The sequence below is a fragment of the Drosophila mojavensis genome, unplaced genomic scaffold (genome assembly GCF_018153725.1).
Source record: "Drosophila mojavensis isolate 15081-1352.22 unplaced genomic scaffold, ASM1815372v1 contig_36, whole genome shotgun sequence".
Lineage (NCBI taxonomy): Eukaryota > Metazoa > Arthropoda > Insecta > Diptera > Drosophilidae > Drosophila > Drosophila mojavensis.
The window spans coordinates 489,301-515,561 of NW_025318858.1; the positions used below are offsets into that span (position 1 = coordinate 489,301).

General features: G+C 39.3%; 4 protein-coding genes across 19 annotated transcripts in view; 2 read left to right on the plus strand and 2 right to left on the minus strand.

The window, feature by feature from the left end:
* LOC6575585 (restin homolog) overlaps positions 1–14,312 on the minus strand; it is a 30,606-nt gene extending 16,294 nt beyond the window's left edge. For 2 of the 11 annotated variants that reach the window (XM_044009027.1, XM_044009022.1), the window contains exons 1-3: positions 13,593–14,311; positions 13,138–13,527; positions 1,417–1,479 (exon numbers count right to left, since the gene is read on the minus strand). In XM_044009027.1, coding sequence (XP_043864962.1) covers positions 1,417–1,479; positions 13,138–13,450 — 376 coding nt within the window. In that variant the 5' untranslated portion in view covers positions 13,451–13,527; positions 13,593–14,311. Of the gene's footprint in view, positions 1–1,416; positions 1,480–9,299; positions 9,506–13,137; positions 13,528–13,592 lie in introns of those variants that run through there. The other 9 variants (XM_044009029.1, XM_044009028.1, XM_044009024.1 and 6 more) reach the window with 8 other exon arrangements.
* Positions 14,313–14,835: 523 nt separating this feature from the next.
* On the plus strand, positions 14,836–17,012 carry LOC6575586. Of its 4 annotated transcripts, none has more exons than XM_032728965.2 (3): positions 14,836–16,092; positions 16,150–16,260; positions 16,786–17,012. In XM_032728965.2, the coding sequence occupies exons 1-3, from the start codon at positions 15,061–15,063 to the stop codon at positions 16,792–16,794; spliced, it is 1,152 nt and encodes a 383-aa protein (XP_032584856.2). In that variant the 5' UTR covers positions 14,836–15,060; the 3' UTR covers positions 16,795–17,012. The 4 variants fall into 4 exon arrangements, with proteins under 4 accessions (XP_032584856.2, XP_043864976.1, XP_043864975.1 ...); XM_044009041.1 differs by having other exon boundaries at positions 14,837–16,092; positions 16,150–16,274; positions 16,800–17,012; XM_044009040.1 differs by lacking the exon at positions 16,786–17,012 and adding an exon at positions 16,318–16,606 and having other exon boundaries at positions 14,837–16,092; positions 16,150–16,283.
* Positions 17,013–17,287: 275 nt separating this feature from the next.
* On the minus strand, positions 17,288–21,424 carry LOC6575587. Its single transcript, XM_002001560.4, has 2 exons — positions 21,017–21,424; positions 17,288–19,505 (listed from the first exon to the last, which is right to left on the minus strand). The coding sequence occupies exons 1-2, from the start codon at positions 21,070–21,072 to the stop codon at positions 17,411–17,413; spliced, it is 2,151 nt and encodes a 716-aa protein (XP_002001596.1). The 5' UTR covers positions 21,073–21,424; the 3' UTR covers positions 17,288–17,410.
* Positions 21,425–23,232: 1,808 nt separating this feature from the next.
* Positions 23,233–25,396, plus strand: LOC6575588. 3 transcript variants are annotated; one of them, XM_032728968.2, is made up of 4 exons: positions 23,233–23,719; positions 24,389–24,587; positions 24,668–24,786; positions 24,865–25,396. In XM_032728968.2, the coding sequence occupies exons 1-4, from the start codon at positions 23,351–23,353 to the stop codon at positions 25,063–25,065; spliced, it is 888 nt and encodes a 295-aa protein (XP_032584859.1). In that variant the 5' UTR covers positions 23,233–23,350; the 3' UTR covers positions 25,066–25,396. The 3 variants fall into 3 exon arrangements, with proteins under 3 accessions (XP_032584859.1, XP_032584860.1, XP_043864553.1); XM_032728969.2 differs by having other exon boundaries at positions 24,886–25,396; XM_044008618.1 differs by having other exon boundaries at positions 24,855–25,062.
* The last annotated feature ends 865 nt before the right edge of the window (positions 25,397–26,261 follow it).

Below are 26,261 nucleotides of genomic sequence, written 5' to 3' on the forward strand. Positions count from 1 at the left end.
TGATAATATTCGCTGATGTTTTCAACGCGAGCTTTTTTTGTATTTTGTTTGTATTTTCAATAGAATATTTAAATAAACGCCCTGGCGCGATCGCCTGAGAATTTCACCAAATGGAAAACTGGTTTCGTGTCAAGTTTTTGTTGTTATTGTTATTTTTGGTATTTAGATGCGGCGCAGTTGCTGTTGTTGGAATCTTGCTGATTTTTCAGGTTTTCGCCAGCGACCAGGCCACATTGGAAGGCGTTTTTCGTAAAATGTCAATACTATAAATATTGTTGTTATTATTATTAGCAACAACAACAAAGGGTGCCAAAAAATATGAACGAGGCAGCTGGCTTAAAAAAAAAACTTTATTGATATACCTGTAGAAGCGCCTCAACACAGACCCCATGGATATTTCTAGCGTGCTTCTATACCCCCTCCTACAGGGTAAACGAGTATATAGGTTTATGTGCCAAATTTAGTTGAAGACTTCGTATTTAGCATTTTTATATTTTTATTTAGATTCACCGAAATCGAAAGGCTTACCAACTATTGCATATTACTATGGTACCTTCTCTATATATACTGCCTAAGGTTTTCAACAACTGGAACTCCACTAAATAGAGCTTGATTTCGATTAAATTTAGTCTTCCTTTACCTTGGGCGAGTATCATGCAGTCAGTGCAGTCAATTGCAGCATTTTAACGTGTTTTTCGTCTGTCGCGTATTTCACATTACAATTTAATTTGTATAATTTTATACGCATATACTTAGAACGTGTTTAGCATTTCAAACGCGGGAAAGACCTCAGCTGAGAAGGGCAATCGAACGGCAACAGCAACAGCAAAAACCCCAACCAAAGCAATTGTACGGACACATTTGCTTAATGAAAATGATGTTGCTTTGTCTAACAGGCCATTCTATGGGGACATACGCGATTAAAATTGTAGTTAGATTTATAGTTAATTCAATGGCCTGAAAGCCGTTTCGAGTGCTGCCTGGGGACGGGCTTTGTTTGCCGTCAATTGACAATTGTAGATCGGAAACAGTTGCTGCATACTCAAGTAAGCAATTGGTCGATAATTTCGATAGATCAGCTCGCAAATTGGGGTCAAGTTGCATGGGTGAAAGTGTGGGAAAAGATGGGATAAAAGAGAGATATTTATAAATGTTTGTGAAGCAGGAAATTCTTAGCTGCTGTTTCTTATGCTATAAATTAATTTTGTGTTTTTCATAATGATTATATTATTGTGTCAATTAAGTTATAGATTAGAGCCGCCAATTTCGGTTTCCAGTTTATGGATTTATTTATGCCTGTCTGCCACGATATGTGTTAATTGAACCGCATTAATATGTTGATGAGCGCACAGCCAAGTGTAAAAATAAAAATGTAAAATGATAATAAAATTAGTTTGTAATTAAAAATATATTTACCTGTATACGCTGAATTGATCGAACTCAAATTGTCATCGCTTTCACGACTCATGCTGTTTGTGTCTAAAAATAAAACCGAATAACATATAACGGAAGCAAAGAAAAGAAAAGAAAAATATCAGCCAAATGAGCATAAGAAAATAACAATAATAATAATAAACAATAAATATACACATATAAAGTTTTGAATGAAGAGCGCATGCTGAGCCATCAAGAATAAGAGAAGGCAAATTAAATTATAATTTAAGCTACTTACGAGCCACAATTGGGGGCAGTGCCAAAGGGCGATGGATAGAAGAGATCCCATAATTCAGAAAATTACATATAGATATTCATATATTCATTTGATATTCAGGCCAAAGCGACGGGCCAGCTAATTGGCCAAGAAAGCAAACGCCAAACGGCAAACGGCAAACAGCAAACGGCGGCACAACAACAAAAAGCGCAAATGTGCAAATAGCAATTAGTAGCCGGTAAAATTACCGACTCGAACTCGAACTCGATATATACATATATATATATAGATATATTGTGTATTTTGTGATGTGGGCTTGGGCAAGCGCAGTTAACAAATTGCACAGTTAAGCGAGTTATATAAATGTTCGATAAGCCGCGTCGAACAGGTGAACGTAGCCGAGCTAAAAATATAAATATGCATACGACACATTCGAATGTCGAATCGAAAACACTTAAGGTTTGACCAGATATTAATACGTAACTTAAAGCCACTCAAAGGTGATTCAACTTGCGAGAGATACCCAAACTAAGTCGACTGCGTCCAGCGATAGTCAATCGAAGATAGTCAAACTAAGTCCATTGAAATATCTTCAAAACACCTAATATTTATGTCGAGTTATAGCAGTTTGCGGTTTGTAAGAGGCTCTAAAGTAACTGAAGGATACCCAAACGACAGACAATGATAAATAATTTAGAGATATTAAATCTTATTTGACATGTAGGTAATAAACTTAACTACATTTAACGCTGGAAATATTTCCCATGCACTTAAAGATTGTGTGTTAGATATACGTGTTGAAGATACTTAAGGCGAAAGATACTTGAACATCTGATAGATACTCAAGCTTTGGTGCACATCAGCAATAGACAGTAAAATATACTTTTGTATCTTAAGCCATTCGACAGAGAATACGTTTATATCTCCAAAGTACCCTAGGTTTATCACCAGCTAACGGCTAGCAGTCAAAGATACTCAGATATACTAAACATTCTTATAGTCCATCGTGTACATTTAAATATCTTAAAGGTACTTAAGTTGGGTGCTTGTATATCATAGAGATATTTAAATGTAGTCGACAGACGATACACTTGAATACCTTTAAGATACTTTTTATAGGCTCAGTTAAAGATGCTGTTATGGCAATCAGCTACTTCAGCTTAGCTGTCAGCATAAGCTAGCTAGTCAAAGATACTTAAATTCAACCGCCAGTCGATACATTTAAATATCTTAGAGATAGTCATAAATAGTCGTAAATAAAATAGCCAACAGATACTTTAAGTTTGTCGACAATCAAGCACAGATACTTTACTATCTGTCAGATACACAGATACATGTCACTCGAACGCGCTGCACACGCGTAGCATCTTTAAGCACAAATCTGTGCGGTGATCCATCAACTTTTCGAAGGCTCTAACCAAAACCCGTTCCATCTTAATGACCTATTAAAACGTCAATGCGAAATCAACTAAATCGACAAATTTGCGAATCAGCCGAAACGTTCTCCGGCTTCTGACGTTTACTGGCGTGCATTACGGCGTGCTTTCGTTACGGCTATCGAAATTGTGCGCACTCGAAAAGTGCCGGTAAATTGCAAATATTTGTAGACTGTACACACAATTAAGCTAAGTCACAGCCCGAACTCTTATATAGGGTATACTGAAGCAACTAACAACTCTCGCTTGTGTGTGTAGGATTTATGTAACTGCAAACAAATAAGGACAGATTGACTTAAACGAAAAACGATTACGGAAAATAGGCTTTAAATGCTTTAAAAAGCAAATTGGCGCAGCTCGTTTACAATAGGGAAAAACAACAGTTGTTGATAATTAATGAAAAATAAAATATATTATTAAATACAGTTATTTTCTGATTGAAGTCTTGCAACAGAAAGTTCAGATTTATGACAAGCTAAAAAAAATTTAAAAAATTCTATTACGTGGGTATCTTCTAGTTGAGCAATGCCCAAACACTGCATTCCTCATAATTTGTTTGTTGAATAATTAACAACAAAATGCGGCATGACGACGGCTCGCAGAGTAAACAAACGGGCAAAACGGTCGCTGAATATAGAATTGAAGATGTCTGGATTTTGGTTATTTGTTGTAGTTGTTGTTGCTGCTGCCTGCTAAACTGATCGAACATGAACAATAGATATAGATATATGTATAGATTTATACGTTTGTATACAGCTCAATAGATGGGCAACTGTTGCCGCGTGTCTCTCTCCAGATTGAGATTGAAAAAAACAACTTAATTACGCCTTGTGCTTTATGCCAAACAATATTTATGAAAAGAGCCTTCAAATATGGCCAAATACAATTAAGAGCTGAAGTAATTTGCTTCTTTTGGCCAGTAGCCATAAATAATAGCAAAATATATATAATTATGAATTTAATGACTTTTCATTTTTCGGTTTTTGTCTTTTTACTCGAAATTTTGATACAAATTATGCAACCCACACGCATCGAAAGCCGTTTTTTTTTGTGGGGCGTGGCATTCAGGCTAATTGAATTAAACGAAATGGCGTGCAGACAAATCGATCGGATTATATTGGGTGAATATTGGAGCTGAAATTGAACTATAAGCCATGAACTAAATACTCGAGGGCATTGCAAAGCAAATTGATACAGTTGCTGGGAGAGACGCGTAAGAGAGTCGTACACTTCTTGAGCTACCCGTCTCCTCAAGGTACATGAACGCTATGTTAAGATAGAGCCAGTCTACTGTTTGCAAACTAATCTCTAGAGACTAAGAAGCATCCATGTTTCCTTCATGGTAAACAAACATCTAAAATGAAGAAACAAGACATGTAGCAGACGCTCTGTAGATCTTATTAAATTCGACCATGATCGGCTGGTGTTAGATTTATATTGCTACAAAGGCTAAACTATAAAATATAAAAGACTTTAATGCACGAAAACAAAACTGACGAGGCAATGAAGCTAATCAAATGAAGAAGAGCTGAATAGAAACATATTATCATAATAATAAAGTGGCAATGGTTTTTATGCAGAAGTATTGCATAATTATATTGCGAGAGATATATATAAAGCGTACTATTCAGCTACGACTCCTGCTCTCACTCGCTGTAACAACTGCTGAAATAATATTTGCTTGGGAGTTACCTGGGCAGCACTTAGCACCATGTTAAATGGAACTTTGGAGTGCTACGTTTGATAATTGCGAAAAGCAAAAGCTGCGACAGGGGCTTTTCAGTGTCTGTGTCAGCGAGTGACACATTAATTTATTTGCCTGTGGCTTAGAACAATATCGCATTCGAAATAATTAAAAGCACTCAAGTGTGCGCAGCAACAATACAAACGACGGCAAAAAGCAAAGCCATTTGAGTGTGATTAAAATTGCTGCTTAATTGCTTAAAGCAAATACGATTTGCACCATGGGCAGGAGCTGGAGCATGACAACGTGTAAGGGAAGTAAGTGTGTGTATGAGGAAGTGTCTGCACTTCCAAGTGCTTCGAGTAACCCTCGCCAGAAGCGGATTGCTGATCTTTGGTCTGTGGACAGTCTACGGCATAGCGAACTCTGCCATTAGGCGCATATTACACACAAGCTCAGAGGTTAATAATTCATTAGTAGCTCAGGTAACACAGGTAACCTTTTTCTCTTTTTGGTTGTTGTCGAACCGGCGTGGAGTAGAGCGTTGGACACCTTAATGGGTTTGTTTACGCCGAAAGCCGCTTAGAACTTAAAGAAAGCAACGGAGCGTAAAACATAAATAAATAAAAAGAGCAAAAATATTTCATATGATATACCATCTGCTGCAAGAGCTATGACAGCACTGAGGTAAGGCCTAACTTATGCAAAGCGTTTTCTGAAAAACTGCTGGACTTGTTGTGGTAGCTCGTCAAAATTAATTAACCATATGCGGCAACACCTGCAGCCGGACAAAAAATAACACCTGTATTCAATTACCGAAGAAAAAGTAAAAGCTGCCGGCGGAAGAGGCAAGCGAAAAACTAAAACAAAAACAAATTTTGAGGTATATACAGTGCAATTAGCAACTGACTCGATTACCATGCCTGTAATGCCAAGCCATGTAACTTACGAGCAAAGCGAGCTTACGGCGCGCATGCGCAATATGAACGATCAATATTAATCATACGCCTCGTACACCGACGCAGATCACTATAGAAATGAGTGAGTTACGTTCCATTAAGCAATTGAAAGCCATGCAACATGCTCTGATGCAGTCGTACGGTGCGTATGAGCAACGCTTACAGATATTACTCATACGCCGCATACACCTACGCGGATGCGCACACAACGTTCTAGAACCAATAAGCCAAAGTGAAACCTAGCTGAGCTGAGCTCATTGCGCCAAAATGGCCACAAAAGTAAATTTCACAAAAAAAAAAAAAGATACAAAAATAATAATAATAAACAAACATGTAAACAAACTGTTCAAACAGCGACACGTTCGACCAGATGACGCCACAGTCTATTGTTATCCAGCACAAAAACCGATACGAAACCAAACGAAACGATACTTAATGACAACTCATAAAGAACGGACCAAATAAATGGATGCTACCAATATAAAATGCCGATACACACTGCATAGTCCAGACCAGATCGATCTCTCAGTCTATGGGTGCTCACAAATATGGCGAAAATTCTCGTAACATTCGCGCCCACAGCTGCCAGCTGCTAGCTGCTTTTGCTTTTGCCTTTGCCTTTTCGAACTGTGTGTAACAAATAAATATTTAATTGATGCGATACAGTTGTGTAAGCGAGGAAGGCTGTTGGAGCGCTGGTGGGCGTGGTCGCTTCAACGTTAGGGTGTTAATTTAAAAAGAAACATATATGTATATTTGCGAGCGTAGTTTGAATAGTTTGCAAAGCTATAGAAACCGTTCATTCTACGGGCGAGTACTAAAATACCTAGACAACTCTTCTTGGTTTTTTAATGCTTATCAGTATTCTATCTGATTCAGTTTGTTTGGCAATGTGTAAATTATATAAACTTGCAATCCAATTAAGCAGACAAATTGTTGGGATAGGTTAGTCTAAAGCACTTAAAGCCATTTCAAACAAAGTTGATAATCTGCCTAATGACAAAACATTTTTATAGATTATCTCTCACTTCAAAGATACTACAGGGAAAAACCCAGAAATTCACAAATTACTTAGGCAATAGAATTTCTATTTGGAACATTATTTATTTATACATATCTGCCTAACAGGGCAATAATATTACGATTTCTTTATTCTGCATTTGTTTATCTATTATCTTTAATCTATGCTAAGCACTAATAATCATAATATAATCAAATTTCAACTTTGTAAACAATGCGGAGAGCAAACAGATATAATTTTATTCAAAGCAGCTTCACAAGCAGCTCAACGAAGAAGAAGAGAATCTTTCATTCTTCATTGACTCTGTCATTAAACGAAAATACAACTACACCTAAATTTAACCATGTTTACCTCTCAACCTGCTGTTTTTTCTGTTGGCAATGCCGGGCTCAGCATAAAAATAAAAATAAAAAATTATGCCTTTTTCTGTATTGCTTTTGGGTTTTGTGTACCGCCCGACACGTTATCAGTTGCTAAGAGCAGGCCGAGGCAGATAGTAGCAGAAATGAACGAACGAAAAAACACAAAAATTCTTTGCTGATAAAATGCCATTGACAATAGCAACAACAACAACAACAACAGAGAAATGCCTCTAGTTCTTGACTTCTTTGCCATTGTCAAATGTGCTACATGAAGAGATCCAGAGCAGGTCTCTAAGAGACTCCCAACAACAACAACAACAGAGGCAACGACAACAACGACAAAAAGTTGTCCAAGTTCACGTCCGGCCGAAAAGAAAGCCCTGTGCACAATAGAAAGTTTGCAGCCGGCTAATTTGCATAGGGTATTAGCCAGTAAAGCGTATTGGTCAAGCAGACGTCAAAGCCGAAGCCAAAAAGAGTTGCACATAAAATATACAAATTTACTATTAACAGCTAACGAATGCGAAAATAAACTTTTTGCGCAATATGCAAATATAAGTTTCTGTTTATAGTAAAAAAGTGAAAAACCTGAAAAGTTATTCAATTGCTTATGGAGAGTTGAAAAAAAAAGTAGAGCGGTCTAAAGGAGATTAAAGAAAAATGTAAAAAATGCTTTCATATTTGCATAGGTCAGTTAGAGCGCAACGAACTTAAATTCATTACTAACTATTAGTTTAGTATACAAATTACAGTGAAAAACGCACTGGAAAGTCCGAAAATTGTAAAATGAAATATTCTTAACTAATTAAAAGATTTTTTTAAATTTTAAATTAAAGGTCTTAATCTAAGGAGGAAGGAAAATCTCCTCAGAACTAAATTTATAAAAATGTGATTAATTTAATTGACAAGTAAAATCGCCATTATTTACTTTTCCTTTCTTTTTTTTCTAATTACAGGGTATTTTCATTGGCTATGCACTTGTCAGACTCTTTGCATTTGCTTCATGTCGTTTGATTGCAGTCAAAACTTAAATAAACAATAATACATTTTTATACTTAATTAGCGGTTAACCGCAAATTTCAATATAGCAAAATCCGGTTGGAGTTTTTTGTTTGTACTTATTTATCATTGTTTTCGTAATTGTTGTCGTTGTTGCGCTTTTACTTTGTTGTCGTCTTATGTTTAAAGTCTATAGAACGACTAAGGTTAATACTGCGGGCCGAGCAAAAATTACATGTGATTCTCAATGCTGGAGACAGACTGGAGACAGAGACTGTCTGAGCGCATTTGACCCAATTAAAAAGAGTTAAGCAGCGCAGTTAAAGTCGAAGACAAATAGAATTGAGATCTCTGAGAAATTGGAAAGTGAGGAGAGAATCCAGTTGTTGAGTTACTGTCGTGCCTATTGTACTTCTAATAAGGATGGGAAAATCTCATATTCATTGAAGAAACGAGTATAACATAAAAAAAATCATATTTTAAAATCAAGTTATTTCATTTTTTGCCTAAAATATTTATGAGACTTGCCGCACCTTTGAAATTTGTAATCGATGAACTATAAAATTAGAATTCAGACAAAAAAAAAAAGGAGGTCGAACCTCAAAGAATACAAAAATATGAACGGCATGAGCAAATAATGATAAAAAATTGAATGCAGATAGCGAAATGAAAGGAACAAAAATAATAAATAAATGTGGACAATTACACTTATCTTATCAAGACAGCAAACTAAAATAAATCTAATATATTTCTGAATTAAGACTCTATAAAAACATTAAAGTTTAATCAGAGTAGAAACACATAATTTGCAATATGATAGCACATTATGCCGTGCAACGCCTGGTAAAAAGTAAATGTCTATGTAGTGCGAAGAGCTGACGAAAGGTTGCAAAATTTAAGCGCAATACTTGAGAAACACAGCAAAAACAATAACTTATCAGCCGATCTAAATATGTATACATAAATAAATGTATAACATATAAAACAGCCGGCATTAAAATATAAATACGAAGTCGACGAAAATTTCACAGCACTTGGAATATGCCTTATATGGCAGCACAGAGGACAACAACAAAACGTCTAGCAAAAGGGTCGCAACTTTTACTTTTTGTTTTTCGATTTTATTATTTTACGATTCTTTTTACGATTTAGTTGGGTTTCGTGCAAAATATATTTCAGTTGTTCACCTTTTCAAAATTTGTTTGAGATTAGCAGACCAACAATGGGAATTGGTTTGAATTTAGTATGACGTATTCACAGTATATGTGTATATAATCCAGTATATAGCCCGTATCGTTCAGTTGAAGCCAGTGTTGCTCGCAACCATTCGAGAGCAGCTGAATAATAAACGCGTCCGTCTCGCAAAAAGTCGTTGAAGTTACTGAAAAGCCAAAGTTTTGGCGAACACTCGAGAAGTCGGCGCATAGGCGAGCTTTTACAGAAAGAGAGCGAGCAGAGAACGAGATAGACCGAGAGAGGGAGAGAGGCATAGCGAACGTGCGAACCAAGCTTTGAAGCGCAGTGTTCCTCTCTCGCTCTCTCTCTCTCTGTCTGTCTGTGTATGGAGCAACAATATTTTTATTGAAAAAAACGACAACGCGAAAAGCCGTAAACTTATTTTGTATCTTTTTTAATGTAGCTCGTAACACGGATGCGTACTTTAATAATTTTTGCAAACAAAAGCGGAGCACTGATCGTCTCTTAACTACTTTATTAAGGGGGCAAAGCTCTGCTCGTGTTGCCACACTGTGCAGCCGCCCTATTTGAAGAAATTTACATATCCTATACAAAAGTAGAGCATTTATTTGCTTACATATTGAAACGTGAACTGAAGCTAAACTACTACTTTACTTTGAATCAAGTGTTAATCAATGGAAATAGAAATAACTATTAATCTTTACAAGAGCTAACACCATTCATTATAAAGCATTTAAAGCAGTAAGTAAAATAATCACGTTTCGAAATTGTTCTCTGATCTACTTCTAAGCAAAGAATTAATAGCCTAAACAGTTTGCACATATAATGAATGGGTATGGTATTACATTTTGTTTCCATCATCTGCAAATTCGATTCAAAGTAGAATCAGAGACTGCACAAGCCGAAAAAGACGTTCTTAAGAAATTTCAGGAACCTTAAACATATAGAGTGTCTCCTATTCGTTCTACTAGAGTTGCCAGTCTCTAATTTAAAATGGTTGAGTGCATGATTGATGATCTTCCAGCAATTTCGATATGCAACACAGTTTATCCAAATTGAACGGAATTTGAATTCGACACAGAGTTCGAAAGAGACTCAAATAATTATTAGGGTAACTTCTATTCGATCAATTTCACACTTTCCTCCAATCCAATTGAAAATGGGTGCGTGCACTGATTGATGATCGTGGCGCCTATATAATGGCTTTTCAGTCTGAAGCTAAATTACGTTTGGCTTTTTAGCACTTATCGCAGGCAACACAAGAGCAAGAACAATAAGCGCATGTCGAGTCGCTCTGGGCAGATTCGACAGAGGATAAATCTGCAATCTGCTCGGCAATTGGAAGTACTATAAATAAAAAGCGAAATAATGAATAAGTAAAAGTGTCATTCGCTGACACACAAAGTTGATCAGATTGCGGATGTGCCCATCCATTAGAAGCTTACAGCTTACGATGCGATCTGATCTTAAGTTGAAGACAAATCGAGCTTTCGGCTTTAATGCACTCGCTCACGTAGTGACATCGAGTATATTGGGTTTCGACATACTAATTGGAAAATGCATGAGCTGAATTCGAGAGTTCTTTACTATTACAACAAACAGAGATGAATGTATTCACGCTTTTGTGTGCTGTGAGCGAGTATTGAGCAGCAAATGAAACCCGTTTTTCAATATGGAGAGCGCGCTTGTTGTTCCGATCGAGATCAATAAAATGACATAAGCTCAGCCACGAGCGCTCAACTAGACAACAGCAAACGCTAACGAGAAAGTGCAAAAAATATGTACAGAAATGGGAAGATGAGAGTGAGAGCGAATACACTTCGTGTCTGTGTGAAATGCGCAGTTCACAAAATTGACAAAAATATATAATATATATAGCAAGAGCAACAACAATTCATGTGTCATCTGATGCTGCTGCTGCTGCTGCTGCTGCTGCTCGACGCCTGACAGACGGCACGCAGAACACAAAATTCAATTATGAGTGAAACATTTTATAAAGATCCGCAGCCCCACACACAGCGTATAATGAGAGAGTGTGGCGCAGGTAGGGGAGGGTGGGGCAGTTCGTCGGTGGGTGGCGGTTAGATGCCCGGCTGTGGGTTTGGCATTGAGTGCTGAGAGATACGTGACAGGTACACGCAAGTGATTCACTTTTAAGTACTCGACAATGCCCTTCACAAAGGGGTATATGCAGTCGAGCACACTGGTTAGAAAGCAGATAAAAAACTAGCAGATATGAACAGGTCACGGAGTATACCAAAGGGAGTAGAGCCCGCATCACATATTCAACTAAATTAAGTTCACGTTCTCAGATAGAAAACTAGATTGCATATCATATCTGTTTATCTTCTTGATTCGAAACGGTCTGCTGCAGGCATACGAGAGTGACTCATTTTCTCTTTGAATACTCATTCGAATAACTTATAAGCAAATTGCACTTATTTTTAGATAATACAAACTTAAAGCTGTATTATCTAGAATGTAACAGATTAATTATTATGCAATTCAATTAAGATAATCAAATAGTTTAAGTAGTATTTAAATCTAACAAGAGTATCTCCTAGCCGGGCAAAGAACAGGTTGGAGAAAGTGTAGATCATTTCAGATTACCTCGTATGATTGCATGATATATAACTTGATGGTTTAGTTTGGGGCATCTGTTAGTCGAGAAGTCCCTAAAAACTGTCTGCGACAAGAATGAACTCTATATAATCCCTATTGTACTACAACTGTCTATGACTAAATTTCAAAGCTAATGAAACTAGATGCCAGGGTATCCTCCAGTCGCGCACTCACAAAATTTCTATTTGCAATTAGAGAGCTTGAGCTGCGGTTGCACCGATTCTGAATTTGATGCGCGTGTAATAAAAACCTGACGCGAGGATCGCTCGAATAATCCATTAAAATAATATTAAGCAAATACCGAATAGACATAAACAATGGGTATCAACAATATGGGCTACTGGGTCGGTACCTGAATGGCTGTGGTTTGGCACAATTACAATTACGTGAATGAAGTGTGTGTCGCAGACGACGCCTCCAACGCAGCTGTCCACGGCTCAATTAAATAGTAGCCGCGTTTCAGTTAATTGCCCATAAGACTCTCTTTCGAAACAGAGTCAAGTATAATATGTTTAATTGCGAGTGGGCGGCCCTCTGTCTCTCTGTCCCACCGACACAGAAAGCAATTCGATGCGGTCCATTGTTTGTTTATAAGTTTTATGCCTTTGTGCTTTGTTATTTAGCATTCTCTCTAATTGGCTAATTAACAAATCATTTGTTTGCAAATCAAAGCAATCGCTGATTCTATTGACAAACATTTCAAATTTCTGATTTTAATTTATTTGCTTTTCTAGAAGTCAGAGATGAAAATGTGCTGAATCGGAATCAGAAATCAGATTGTATATAACCGATATAGTACATTAAGCGAAAACGTAATTCTGCTAAACTTATGCATAATTAAGATGATGCTACCATAATCTCGCCATAAAAAGGCTGGTTTTAGCGGGAATAAAGCGCTTTTACAGCAGCGTTCAACAAATTGCAATTACCAATTTTGTTTTATATATTTGTTGTTGTGCATTTCTCACATTTATGGAAAGGGGGAGAGGCGTGTGCTGACCGTGTGGGTGCGGCCCATAAATTTGGATTAGATCAACTGTATTTAGTGCCCAGTTGAGTGGGTGTTCAAGAGCTGTAATTGGCAGAGCCAGAATTACGCCACACTGAACGACTGGAAACAAGTTTTGAATAGATATAAGAGGACTTACAAATATCTAGATGTATCTAGCCAAAGTTTAAAGGTTGAAGGAAAAGCTTTCAACTCACCTCTAGGTGGAGGTCCGGCCTTTGGAGTGGTGTGTGTGCAGCAAAGTCTTCCGATTTTCGATACGGAGTTAGTTGAGCCGTAGTGGGCGGGCGGCCTGATTTTTGTGGGTATGCCGGTGACGGAGGAGGCGGGCGTGGGTATATTGGATCGACTGGGTGGCTTGATCTTCGACACTGCGGCCGGTGATACCGTGCCCGATCTCATCTCCGTTTCCGTTCCTCTAGTCGATTCCGCTTCATTTGATATAGAAGCAGCAGCTGCTTCTGCTGCTGCAGCAATATCCACGGTTTTTTCATTCGATGCTTCACTCATTTTACACTTTTTTTTTAAATTTAATTTAATTTATAAAACACACGCGTATTTAAAGATTTTTTCGATATTAAAGCTGGCTATGAAAAACAGCCAATATTTTGTATAGATGAAATTAGAGAAATGCTGAATGCTGATCACTTACCTCTGAATAAATTGTGTATTAATTTTTCACAAATGTTTTGCGCTCATTCAACCACTATGCGGCCAACTGACGTTTTGGCGCGCACGCAAGCTATCTCGCTTGCGCCTTCGACGGCTCGCGCTCTCACAGCCAACAGCTGATTGAAGCTGATTTTTTTTGGTTTTATTTTTAACTTGGAAAACAAACAAAAAGAATCGCGGCTTTACGTTGTTGGTGTTGTTGTTGTTGCTTTTAGAGTGACCAACTTTACTCGTTATGATTTGAAAAAAATGCGGAAATTGTACTGCGAGCTTTGACACTTTGAATTAATTATGCATAGTTCCCTCAGAGACGCACAGAACATTTACAGAATATTTACACACACACATACACGGACCACTTATTGAATATAATATTTATTGAATGATCACACACGGACGTGCACGGGGCATTTAGAGCATAAAACGATTTGTTGTTGTTGCCCCTGTTCCGATTGACACAGATATAAGAAACGAACGACGAACGAGAAACGCTGCCAGCGACGGTCGTTGATAAGATAACGATGCACAATGCACCTATGATGACGAGGACGATTCGACGTGTAACGCGTTTACATTAACACAATTTTATAAAAACTAATTTACGTGTAAATATTTCGCAAAATTTATAGCGTTGGCTTGTAATTTTTTTTTTTTTATTTGGCTGCGTTGGAATTTTTGTTGTTGCACTATTGATGGCAAAAAGGCGCTGCACTGAGTATATCGATGTTTCTACTTATCGATACAAATGTTACAGCTGATATGAATGTTACAGCCGATATATTTGCTGTTAAATTAGCGCAGCCGTTGCGGTACAAAAAATTATTTGGCATGAAAAAATTCGTACTTAGTTAGATAATTGATGTCAGGTAATGAACAAGAAATAAGTTAAGACGAATTAAGCAGAAAATTTAAACTTACTTAATATATGGCAGTTTCATCAGTATGTATTCTAAGCTACAGATGTATTTGAATTTTTACGTCAATGCTTCATGCCAATGATATATATACCCATAACAATACAAAACGAATATCGAATTTAGTTTCTGAAGCAGTTAAGGCAAAGAGAATAACTATATTAATGGAGCAAAAACCGTTGTGCCACGAAAAATTTCGATTTGGCTGTATAGCCCTTTAAAATAGGAGACGATAACCAGTATCACTAGCCATATGGTTAGAGCCAGTATCGTATTCCAGTCGTCGATAGTAATCGATAGTCATCGCTCGTATACCAGGGCTGCGAGGGCTGAATGTAAATTTATTTTCAACCTAAATCCATAATGTCAACAAATAATATGTGGCTAAAATTAAATGTCACTAGCACAGCAAAAAACTTCAAATCTGTTCGTTTTCGGTGTTAGATTGCTGCGCCTGTTTTTTAACTAACAGCTGTCCGGTAAAACTCAAGACGAGCTAACAAATATTTTTAATTCTCATACGCTTCCAAAATAATGGAGAGTCTAAGCGACGATTGCCAACTGCTTATTATTGGCTCTCTGGGGCTGAAAGGCCAGCTGAAGCTGTGGGAGGCAACTGCGAACATTGCCTCGAGCCGGTTGCCTAGTAATATAATCTACCACTGGCAACACAAACCGAGCTGGATATTAGATAACAAGATGCTCGCTTATTTGGAGGAGCATCCAAAGCAACTGGAGGGACTCCTGAGCGGCATCAGTGGAACGGTTCAACAGCTGGAGCTCCAATATATTAAGAGCTATGAATTGCAAAGGTGGATTATGTACAGTTTTCCTAAACTGCGGGAGCTGTCCTTCTCCCTGGATGACGGCTGCGAGGCAATAGAGGAGTTGGTACATGAGGTGTTAGTTGATATATTTCCTGATCTCACCTCACTCCAGCTGAGTGGCAAATTTTACAGCAAAATAATACAGAAATGGCCGGAGTTGCGGCGATTGGACCTATCTGATTGTGATTGTGAACCAGCTGCAGAATTATCCATGTGCAACTTCTTGAAATTAGAGGAGATAACAGTTCAAACCGATTTCCTATTCCAAAAGTTTATTGATAGCACTGTAGTTCTACCCAATCTACGAACGTTTTGCTTCTATGGGGAAGATAAAACCGATCAGGTCCTCAATTGGATTATAGATAAGCGGGCTGAAATAAGTCGGATTAGCTTCAACGATAGCATCTGGTATTGTGGAGCAGGAACTCTGGAAAAAATGAAGCATCTGCGTCAGCTGACCCTGGTTGAGGATGAAGGCTTTGAAGCATATCAATTGAAGGCTTTGCTAAAATGTGTTCCCCAATTGAGGCAATTGGATTTGGTCAATCTTCAAATTTGGGGCTCGGAAAGTGAGCTCTGGCAGACGGTCTCCCAATGCAACTCGCTGCAGGTCTTAAATATTTATGGCATGCAGCTAGACGAAAGTTTCTTCGACATCGGCCGGTATCACATGAGGAGCGTGCTGAGCAAGCGCTCCACTCCTTTGCAACTACTCTGCGATAACATGAACAATCCACAGGTAAATGCTAATGATTTCACTCACTTATTGTTTCTAAAATGTTTATTTATATTGCAGATGGATAAATCTTTTAAGCATACCAACTTAATCGTAAAAAAGGGGCCATTATGTGATAATATCTATATTGATGTTGGTTATATTAAGGTGGAGTTCGATCCGCTGGTGACAGTGCAATAACCGAGGCTTAGAGAATCGACGGATCATAGTCGCGTACATAGTACATACCACAAATTTATAATATGCAAGACCTTCAATCATCGCATATTTAAAAACTCAATTTATTTCTGAGAGACTGAACTACTATAAGAGATTATATATAAGACATTTTTGTGTCACCCCATGTTTTATAATTGAAAATTATATGTACATAAATATGTGTATGAGTCCAAATGTAAGAGCATCTGTATATGCAGACTGCTGTAAGACACCCAACGAAGGGGTGCCTTCTAACCGGATACTCCCGACTAGTTCCCCTAGTTGCTACTTTATTAAAAATGAAATGCCATCTACCGTATAAGTGTTTAATAAGTTTATTTGTTATTGTCTCTAAATTAATATAAATATTCGAGTTGCTGCAAGACCTGGCGATCTTTCTAAATGGCTACATAAGTTAGTTTTTTGTTTTTCGACTTTTCAATTGAATAACTTTATACAAAGTCTGCGGTAAATATTTCATAGAAATACGTGTTTTATGTGCAATAACCGAGGCTTAGAGAATCGACGGATCATAGTCGCGTACATAGTACATACCACAAATTTATAATATGCAAGACCTTCAATCATCGCATATTTAAAAACTCAATTTATTTCTGAGAGACTGAACTACTATAAGAGATTATATATAAGACATTTTTGTGTCACCCCATGTTTTATAATTGAAAATTATATGTACATAAATATGTGTATGAGTCCAAATGTAAGAGCATCTGTATATGCAGAATGCTATAAGACACCCAACGAAGGGGTGCCTTCTAATCGGATACTCCCGACTAGTTCCCCTAGTTGCTACTTTATTGAAAATGAAATGCCATCTACCGTATAAGTGTTTAATAAGTTTATTTGTTATTGTCTCTAAATTAATATAAATATTCGAGTTGCTGCAAGACCTGGCGATCTTTCTAAATGGCTACATAAGTTAGTTTTTTGTTTTTCGACTTTTCAATTGAATAACTTTATACAAAGTCTGCGGTAAATATTTCATAGAAATACGTGTTTTATTTATTTGTTGTTCAAACTTAAAGGTTAGATGTGTGTTAATAAAATCTCTAAGGCTACGTATTGGGCGTACAAGTCTTGAAAGTAGAACGAATTTAAGGGTTTATCTGTGACAGTAGCAAAACATTTTTAGAGCCGAGTCCTTGATGCAGTAGCTCTGGCTGCCATACAAATTGATGCGGCTGATCGTGCCTGTTAGGGCGCTCGTAAAGCCAGTCATCCGCACCGTCGACTCGAAGACAGCCAGGCCCGGCTTTGTCTGGAATCTGAGCGTAATATCCACGCCGTAATCACTGGTTATGTCCTTGACGATCTTCTTATGGGGCGCCGCGATCAGTGCCTGCAAAATGGAGTTCAAATAGAGCGTCCGGCACTGCGAGTGCGCCGAGAGACGCCCATTGATCAAGCGGACCAAGTAGCGAGCGGCCCGCTGCACGCGAGCGTCGTTCGTGGCCAGCTCCTTGCGCTGGTAGCAGGTGCACCAATGGGCCGCAATGTCAGCCTGTTCGCAATTCCTCTCCGCGGGCACCGGCAGAAATAGGCTGATGCCACGCTGCAGCGTACTGTCGGCGTCCTGCAGCTCTGCGGCGCTCTGCTGCAGTCGCTCCGTCTCCAAGTTGCGCAGGTCGAGCAGCTGCAGCAGTGTGGCATGCAGATCGAAGGGCGTGACTAGTCGCTTGGCATTCAGCTCCAGATTGGCAATGGCCAGCGGGTAGCGTTTCTTCAGCCAGCCTGGATACAGGGCTATGAGCAATGGCTGCCGCTCCTCCATCATGCCCTGGTAGGTGCTTCGAAACGAGCCCCAGCGCAAGCCGTGGTCGGACATCAATAGCAGCAACGTTCTGTTCAGCACGCCCGACTCCTGCAGCCGCTGCAGGGTCCTTGTCAGCTGCGCATCCAGCAGTCGAGGCCAGTTCAGTTGATCGTGTGTGAGCGTCACCGACCAGAAGAACGAAAAGAAGAGCTCGTGCTGCATTTTTGGCACAAATTTTCGCAGGTACTCGAAGAGCACATCCGCCGTCCTGCGCCCGCCCATGCAGACATTGAGATTTAGGACATAGTTGGAGGCAATCCGCGCCTCCATGTGCTTCATCATGGGATGGAAATAGTAATCCGTTGGCTGTCGCCGAAAGCCACTGCGGCCGAAATGGAACACCCCAAGGGAGCTCACATCCTCCGCAAAGATCGTCCTGTAGCCCGCCTGCTTATAGCGCTTCCAGAGGAACGAGCAGCCGTCGAAGCTCGGCTTTGCCATGGGCGCCACGCAGGATATATTCAGCTCCTGCTCAGTCAGCCCGCTGAGCAGCGGCACCAAATTGGGAAACGTGTTGTCGCCCACCTTGTTAAAGCCCCAGAACTCCACATGCGACAGATTGTTCCTTATGAAGCTCGCAGAGCGTTGCATCTGGCGAAGGAAGTTCAAGTGCGAAACACTGTCGATGCCAAGCACCATGACCGAGAGACGCTCCCGCGAGGAGCCGCTGTCATCGTTGTTTTTGCTATTGTTGCTAGAGTTGTTGAAGCTCACACGCTTGAAGGGCTTCCTCTTGTGGATGGTTCCATTGTCGGGCTTGTCCACCACAAAGAAGTGGCAGTCGGAGTAGATCTCAGACCCAGATGTATCCTTGCAGCTCATGCACATGAATTCCAAGTCTTTGGGCAGCTGCATGATCTCGGCCAGCTTGAACGGCACTGGCTCCAGCTCCTCATTTTTATTGTCGTTAACACGACGAATCTCCGTATAGTGACAGCTGATGTCTAACAGATTCTTGATCTTATAGTACTCAAGCTGCTCCTGGGCATTCAGGTTGAGCAGCAACTGCCCGGCGATCGTCTCGCTTGTCCTCGTCAAGGGCTTGGGGCATTTCACATCCGATGGACTGAACAGAAACTGCGACACAGTCTCGTCCATCTCCTCGAAATGGGGCATCCGACAGCCAGGCGTGTCCAGGAAGTAGGCCTGGGTCACATTATTGTACTCATCGTCGATGCGCGCTATGAAGTCGAAGCGATCTCGCAGCCGGAGCAGCTGCGTCCTCAAATTGTAGTCCACAAACAAGTAGGAGAAGACGCACACGCAGAATATGATGATCACAATCTTCTTGAACTGCCCACGATTCCGGGTCATGTTATAGTATTTGTAATAATGCTGTAGATCCCGTTTTGTCATATACTTCGGGTCCATCAGATATTTGCTCCTGCAAATAAAAGTAAAAAAATGAAAACTCTATATCCGAATCATTTTAGAAAACAAAAAATATTAGATCAAAGTATATGTTGAAAAGAGCATCGCTGCAGATATCTATATGACATATACATATATAAATCGGAATATATAAAATGCAGGCAACTCAGGTGAGTTTGACATTGTCCTGAGGAACTATGAGTTCTGTTCCTTTTCAGTTTTTATTGAAACATGAATGAAGTGAGAGCTCCTTGTGAAGATTAAAACTAATATACCTAACATTAATTGCGAAATGTATAGCTTTCACTTCAGGCTTTTCTTCTAATCCCTCGTGTCGAAGAGGCAAAGGTTCATTGCCTTTAAGCTGTGTCTCAACAAGCTTGTCTATAGGTTGCAAAATTTGCTGTTGACATATCATTAATTAAAGCAGCAAACAATATAATATACAGCACACACACACACATAGGCACATACACTGAGGCTTGCTGTGCTTACACCTCAGAGCATCCTTTGATGAGACAGGCACGAACTAGTCGAAGGCGCCTTTTTTACGAGCACAAGGACGTGATGTTGTCAATGTTTTCTTTGATACATGCAGTCAGCTATACCTATATATATATATATGTATATATATATAAATAGATATATATACATATGTACATATATGCATCTCTAACGACTAGAGTCGAGCTGAATTGTGCATATGCAATGCTAGCAGCAGGCTCAAATTTATGACTGCATTTCGAAGTAGCAGAAGCGAAGAAGAAGATGGAAATAGAATTTGAATGTTACATGTTTATACGATGTATGCATTGATATGTATTTTTTTACGACTTAGGACTTTGAAGTAACGGTAATGATTTACACAACCTGCTTTGATTACATTGTATACTTTATATACCATATTAACTAACTAACGCGTATAAAAAGGACACAGACTAGCCGCAGGACTGCTTTTAAATGAATAAGAGCTGTGAGCATCTTCAAGTGCGTGAGACTCCAAAAATGAATGTGAAAGTCAAGTTTTGGCAAAAAATTATAGTGAATCTTCAGATCTTCAGAGTTAGACGAACCTTTCGACTATTATATAAAAGTTTCTCTCTTTACTTAGAAGCAATAATCAATTATGCATGCACTTATTCATAGCCTACGGCTTAACTCAATGATTCCACATTCCAAAACATTTACAGTATGACAAAGATTCGGAATGATTTGCCATCATCCTAAAAGTATGCAATGCTCTTTGCAGCATTTACCTCTCAGATGTGGGAGCTGAAAGGCACATCTGATATTTGTGGCTTCTTTAAAACAGACTACGCTGCTTGCGGCTTAGGGAAAAGCATATTGGAAATGGATTTCTGTTTGCATTAAAATTCTATTCAATTGATGCTTCAAATGGCATTTTCGCTTGGGCAAACACACAGGGATAAACTCAACGTGCAAATGGCTTACGAATTGCTTCATTTACACAAGAGCCTATGTGTGCGCAGACACACACACACACACACACACACTCATACTTACTCATAGCTCATATCGCCGAATTTTCGGCTGTCCTTTGCAGTATAGTAGGCACGCATTTTAGCACCTTTTGATTGAAACAAATCCGGGCGTTAAAATCTCTTCTCTTACAATTTGTTCAAGTCCTTGACATTTCAGTTGTTGTTGTTGCTATTATTTCGTTTGTTGTTGTTGCTGCTGCTGTTGCTTTTGTTGTATTCATTCCACATTAATTGTTTGTGTGCCACATTTTGTAGCAAGCACTTTCTCATTGCATTGCACATTCAATACAACACATTTTCCACACCATTGTCTCCTGTGTGGCCAACACCTCGCCCCGCGCCCCTCGCCCCTCGCTCGACGTATCTATTTATTCGTGTACCAGTTTACCTGGAGCAGCTGCTGCTGCCACTGCCAGCCCACTGAGCACTGGATGCTGTACGGGACCAGGCCGTCCGCTAGACGCCACACAAAACTCTCTCTCAGTGGCTCTCGCCACTCGTGTTTTGCTCTCGCGCTCCTTGCTCTCTGCTGCTCTTTCCCTTAAACGTCGGCGCAGTGTTGGAAAATGCGCAGAACGGCCATTTTGACAGCTGCCAGGGATGCTGCAAATCTGATTGGACGGCAAATTATTTGAATTAGCATTAAGTCGATTTTAATACGTTTGCCATTTTATGCATTTTAATTGTATTATAGAAAATTGAGCTTATAAAAATTGAAAAAATATTAAATTTTATGATACTATTATAAAAATGCTTTATTTATGTAATTATTAATATATAAAAATTAGATTAATAATAATATAATGTTCAGAACAAATATTATTGTAAAGCTTACAGAACATTTTTGGCTAAAGGAATAATATAGAAATAATAGAAATATATACAAAATAAAGTTGTTTATAGTTATGCATATAGGTATAAATATTTGATTTATTATATATAAAATTAAGAAAGGTTTAAGAACCACAAAGTAAGTTAATTAATTACTATAGAAAATCGCACTTATCATTTTATCTACGATTTCACTAGTAAGTGTCTCGAAATGTTTTTCAATAATTCAAAAGAACTAAGAACTATAATTATTATTGAACCCATATGTACATTTAGGGCACATGCCATATTAGTGATTAAGAATTCCTTATTATAAAGCTATATATCATGTGTATATTACATATAGTATTTATATGCAATATTAGTCAAAATGCCAGAGTCGGCAGCTTCAACCGATATTTGAGTCTTCGAATTTCTGTAATTCTTAACCAAAGTATAAGAGTCTTAGATGCCGACTGTTTTTATTTCATTTACATGTCTAATTTCTTTTGTTGCACACTTGTTGCTTTTAGTGGACGCTTGTTATTTCTTTGTTGATAGGAACTCTTTAGTGTTATAATTAAGATTTGCATGTTAGTGACTGTGATTTAATTAATATAAACATAAGTGCATAGAGACGAATTTATATATGTTGGGGGTCAAAAAACGCATTCAAATCGGGTTTTATGGCCAATGAACTCGACGGACAAACGCCCGCTGTGCAGGTGTGTGTGCGTGTGTGTGCGTGTGTGTGAGAGTTGTTTCTACATATCAAAGTAATATATTAAACTCTAATATATAGTAGAGTGTATCAATGTACAGTTGTGCATTCGCATTAAGTAAAGAAGCCGAAATTCTTTTTATGACAAGTGTGCGTCAGAGCTAACGGGCCAAGAGTATTAATGAAAGACTTTGTGCAAGGCGCACATGCAAATCCTTTAGCCCGTATGCTTGCCAAAGAACAGGACATCATGCAGGGCACTTTTGCTCATTAGTTGCCGGCCAAAAGATGAAAAAGGCAGCCAGGATCAATTGGCTGCAACAAGTGACTGAGCGTGTGCGTGTGTGTATGCGTGTGTGTGTGTGGATGTGGCTACATGTGTGAGCGCGTGTGTGTTAAGAACACACACTGCTGCAGGCTCACTTGTTGGCCTCAACATGGCATTTTTATGTTCAATAATTACAACAACAACAACAACAACGGCAAGGACTCGCACTCGGACGTAAATCACAGATTGGAAAAAGCATTTCACTGTTGCCCCGCCCCCCTCGGCTGCCGCTCGGCCAACCACTTGAGAGACGATTAACAAGCGTTTGTAATGTTTCATTATTGTAAATCAAAAGAAGAAAAAAACCAGCAAAAAAGTCAAATAATGACTGAAGGCGGCAGCAAAAAATCCTCTATAAAAGCGGGCAGCGCATCAAGCGAGCGTTTCAGTTGAAATTTCAAAGTGCGCTCAAGTGCAAGCCCAAAAACCCAAAGGGGAAGGACGGAACTGCTGCTAATTAGGCCTACCTGGCTACCGCTACAAGGACATCCATCGATATGCTGCGACGTCAACGCCGCCTGCAGCCGGATAACAGGTGCAACAGGAGTTATAGGAGCTACAGGAGCTGTAGCAGCAGCGGCGGCCACACCTGGCGCAGTCGCAACTATTTGCCTGGCCTGCTGATTGTGCTGCTCGTCCTGCTCCAGAGCTTCGAGCTGCATATGTGTCGCCAAATGAGGGGCGTCACTGCGCTCAAACGACACGTGGACACGGACAAGGAAGTGGACGTGGACGAGGAAGTGGAGAAGGAGCCGCAGTTGCCGCCACTTGAGAAACGAGCCATCGCACCGACTACCGTTAGCCAGCCGGAGGAGATATTTAGTGCGCCCAACGATGCGGCTGACATGAGCTATGACGAGTACCCGGTAAGTGTTGATGGTCACCCTAGTTGCCGCACCCACCCCCGTCCTGAAAATTCGAGAGCCTGCGTGGGTTTTTGGTCAAACCCAAAAGTGTGTCTCGTTTTACGCACGCAATCTGTTTGTAAATGTATATTTTGCATTTGATTGCTTGCCCTGCAGGTGATAATGTTACCTTGCTTTGATATCGCAACGGGACTTGCTCTGCGATACCAACAGCTGTATGTATGTATAGAGGGAGTATGCATACCTACATCTCCAGCAACGGCCTTTGGGGCTGTTGACGTCACGCTTTTTCAAAACTTTTGTCAACTTGCACAAAATAAAAAAGCAGGAAAACCATATTTTTTTTTTTGTGAGCGCTTTACAAATTGCGTATACGCCATGTAAACGATGTCTGCAAGTAACTTTTCTTATGTTAACTCACTTGCTATTATTATATGGATGCATATGTATATTTACAGCAAATTATACAGTCATAAATTTCGAAATTTCTTTGTTAACTGACAAAATTAATAAAGTTAAGAGGAAAGCTGTAATAAACTCAAAATATATAAATAATATAAGTATACAAGAATTTTTATAATTAACAAAACTTTCGACATATTTATATACCATGAAAGTTAAGGCTTTATGTCAATTCTAAATCCCTCCAAATCCAAATCCATTCCTTAGATGATAGTGCCCAAGCGCGCTGCCTTACTGCTGGATCGCCTGATGGTTGCACTGCATCATGCGCTGGAGAACGAACGTGAGGGCCATCGCATAGGCGAGTTCTATGCGAATAAGAACCTGGGACCAGTAAAGCCTTCCGATTACAGAAATGCTTTGCAGCAGCAGCAGCAGCAGCAGCAACTTCGAGCAACAGAGGAAGGTGAGCGAAACGTTAGAGTTAGGAATTAATTCGATATGCAGTTCCACATAATTATTATATATATCTATATCTTTGATTAGCTGGCAATCAGCCACTGAGTGGACACAGCTTTCACATGTACAGCGATGACGATCCTGGCGTGATGATGGATTACGACTTCAAAGATCTAAATCAGATAAATCGCGCAACGGGCGAAACTGTAAGTTGGATATTGAAACCAAAATATGCAATAAAAGATATCAATTAGCATGTGGCAAATGGTGTAAGAAAATTTCAGTTAATGGCAAAGAGCTTTCAGAGAAGAGCCGGCACAACTGCAGTTGGCATCGATGCGGCGTCAGCGGCTGCAGCTGGACCTGGAGCTGGTCCTGGTCCTGGTCCTGGCGCTAGTCCCGGCCTCAGGCGCATCCATCACGTTGCCAATGGAGGTGGTCGCATGTATTGGCGCTGCTATTTCAATGCCGTTAGCTGTTTTTAATCCAACCAACCATCCAAGCAACCAACCAATCAACCTACCATTAAACCTAACCAACTGAAACTCCATTCAAAAGAAAACACGAATTGGCTCCAGGTTCGGCTCCAGCTTTATGACATCTTCATCTCGAGCATTGCGTTTCCTTGGCTGCTATGAAAGTTGTTCGCATGATTAACTGAAATCATCTGTCAAGCATGAATTGTAAACTGAAAAACCTTTTGTAATTCTAGCATTATAAATATAGATATTTATGTATATGTGTAAACGTGTATATCCATACTGTACTCATCGCTGAAGCTCTGCTCCTTGTAATAAATATTAAAATACAATTCTATACTAGAATATCTGCTGTGAAGAACACCATCCTTGGGGAGATATTCTCATGGGAAATTGGCTATAGCTCAACTTAAAGAAGGGAGTTAATAGTGTTCACACCCTGAACTCATTGAATGTGGGAAATTGGGGTATAACTGTTTTGTTTAATTTACATATGTAACTGGCAGAAGTAGGCGTGGTACTCCCTGTATTATATACATTCCTAATCAAGGCCACGAGCTGAGTTGAATTAGCCCTATCCGTCCGTCTGTCTATAAGAGCTAAAGACTGGAATTTATTTTGTAATTATTCCTTTAAGTATTTTCTCCAAGTATTTCCTCTATATAATTCCTCTTAGTAATTCCTCTTTGTAATTCCTCACAGTATTTGCTCTCAGTATTTCCTCAAAGCATTAATATTTAACTGAGCGATCACATATTTCACTCCACCTCACTACCCTTAACTTCACTTCATTTGACTGCACGACTGACCCCCACCAGATCTGGGCGACTGTAGAAATGCTGCAGCTATCGTACAGCCCTTTATATAGGGCGACTTTCACTCAAAGGTCGTCAACTGTTGAGCCCGACTTCAGTTAGGCTTCGTTGCAGCCGAGCTTTAAGTGAGCAATGGGAACACTCTCTTCCGCTGCAAGTACTCTTGCTTCGTTTGACTTCAATAAAAATACGGAGAGACATAAATACGAATATATAGGAAAATAAATACGCATAGTTAATAGATAAAAATTTATATTGCTTGATGCCAATAAACTAACGAAAATTAGCCTAAAACACATTTAAAGAATCTCATTATTATTTTCTGATTTCATTTTAATTATCTCACCTAGTTCGAGTTGGCCTATTGAGAGAGTTGCAGCTGCTACC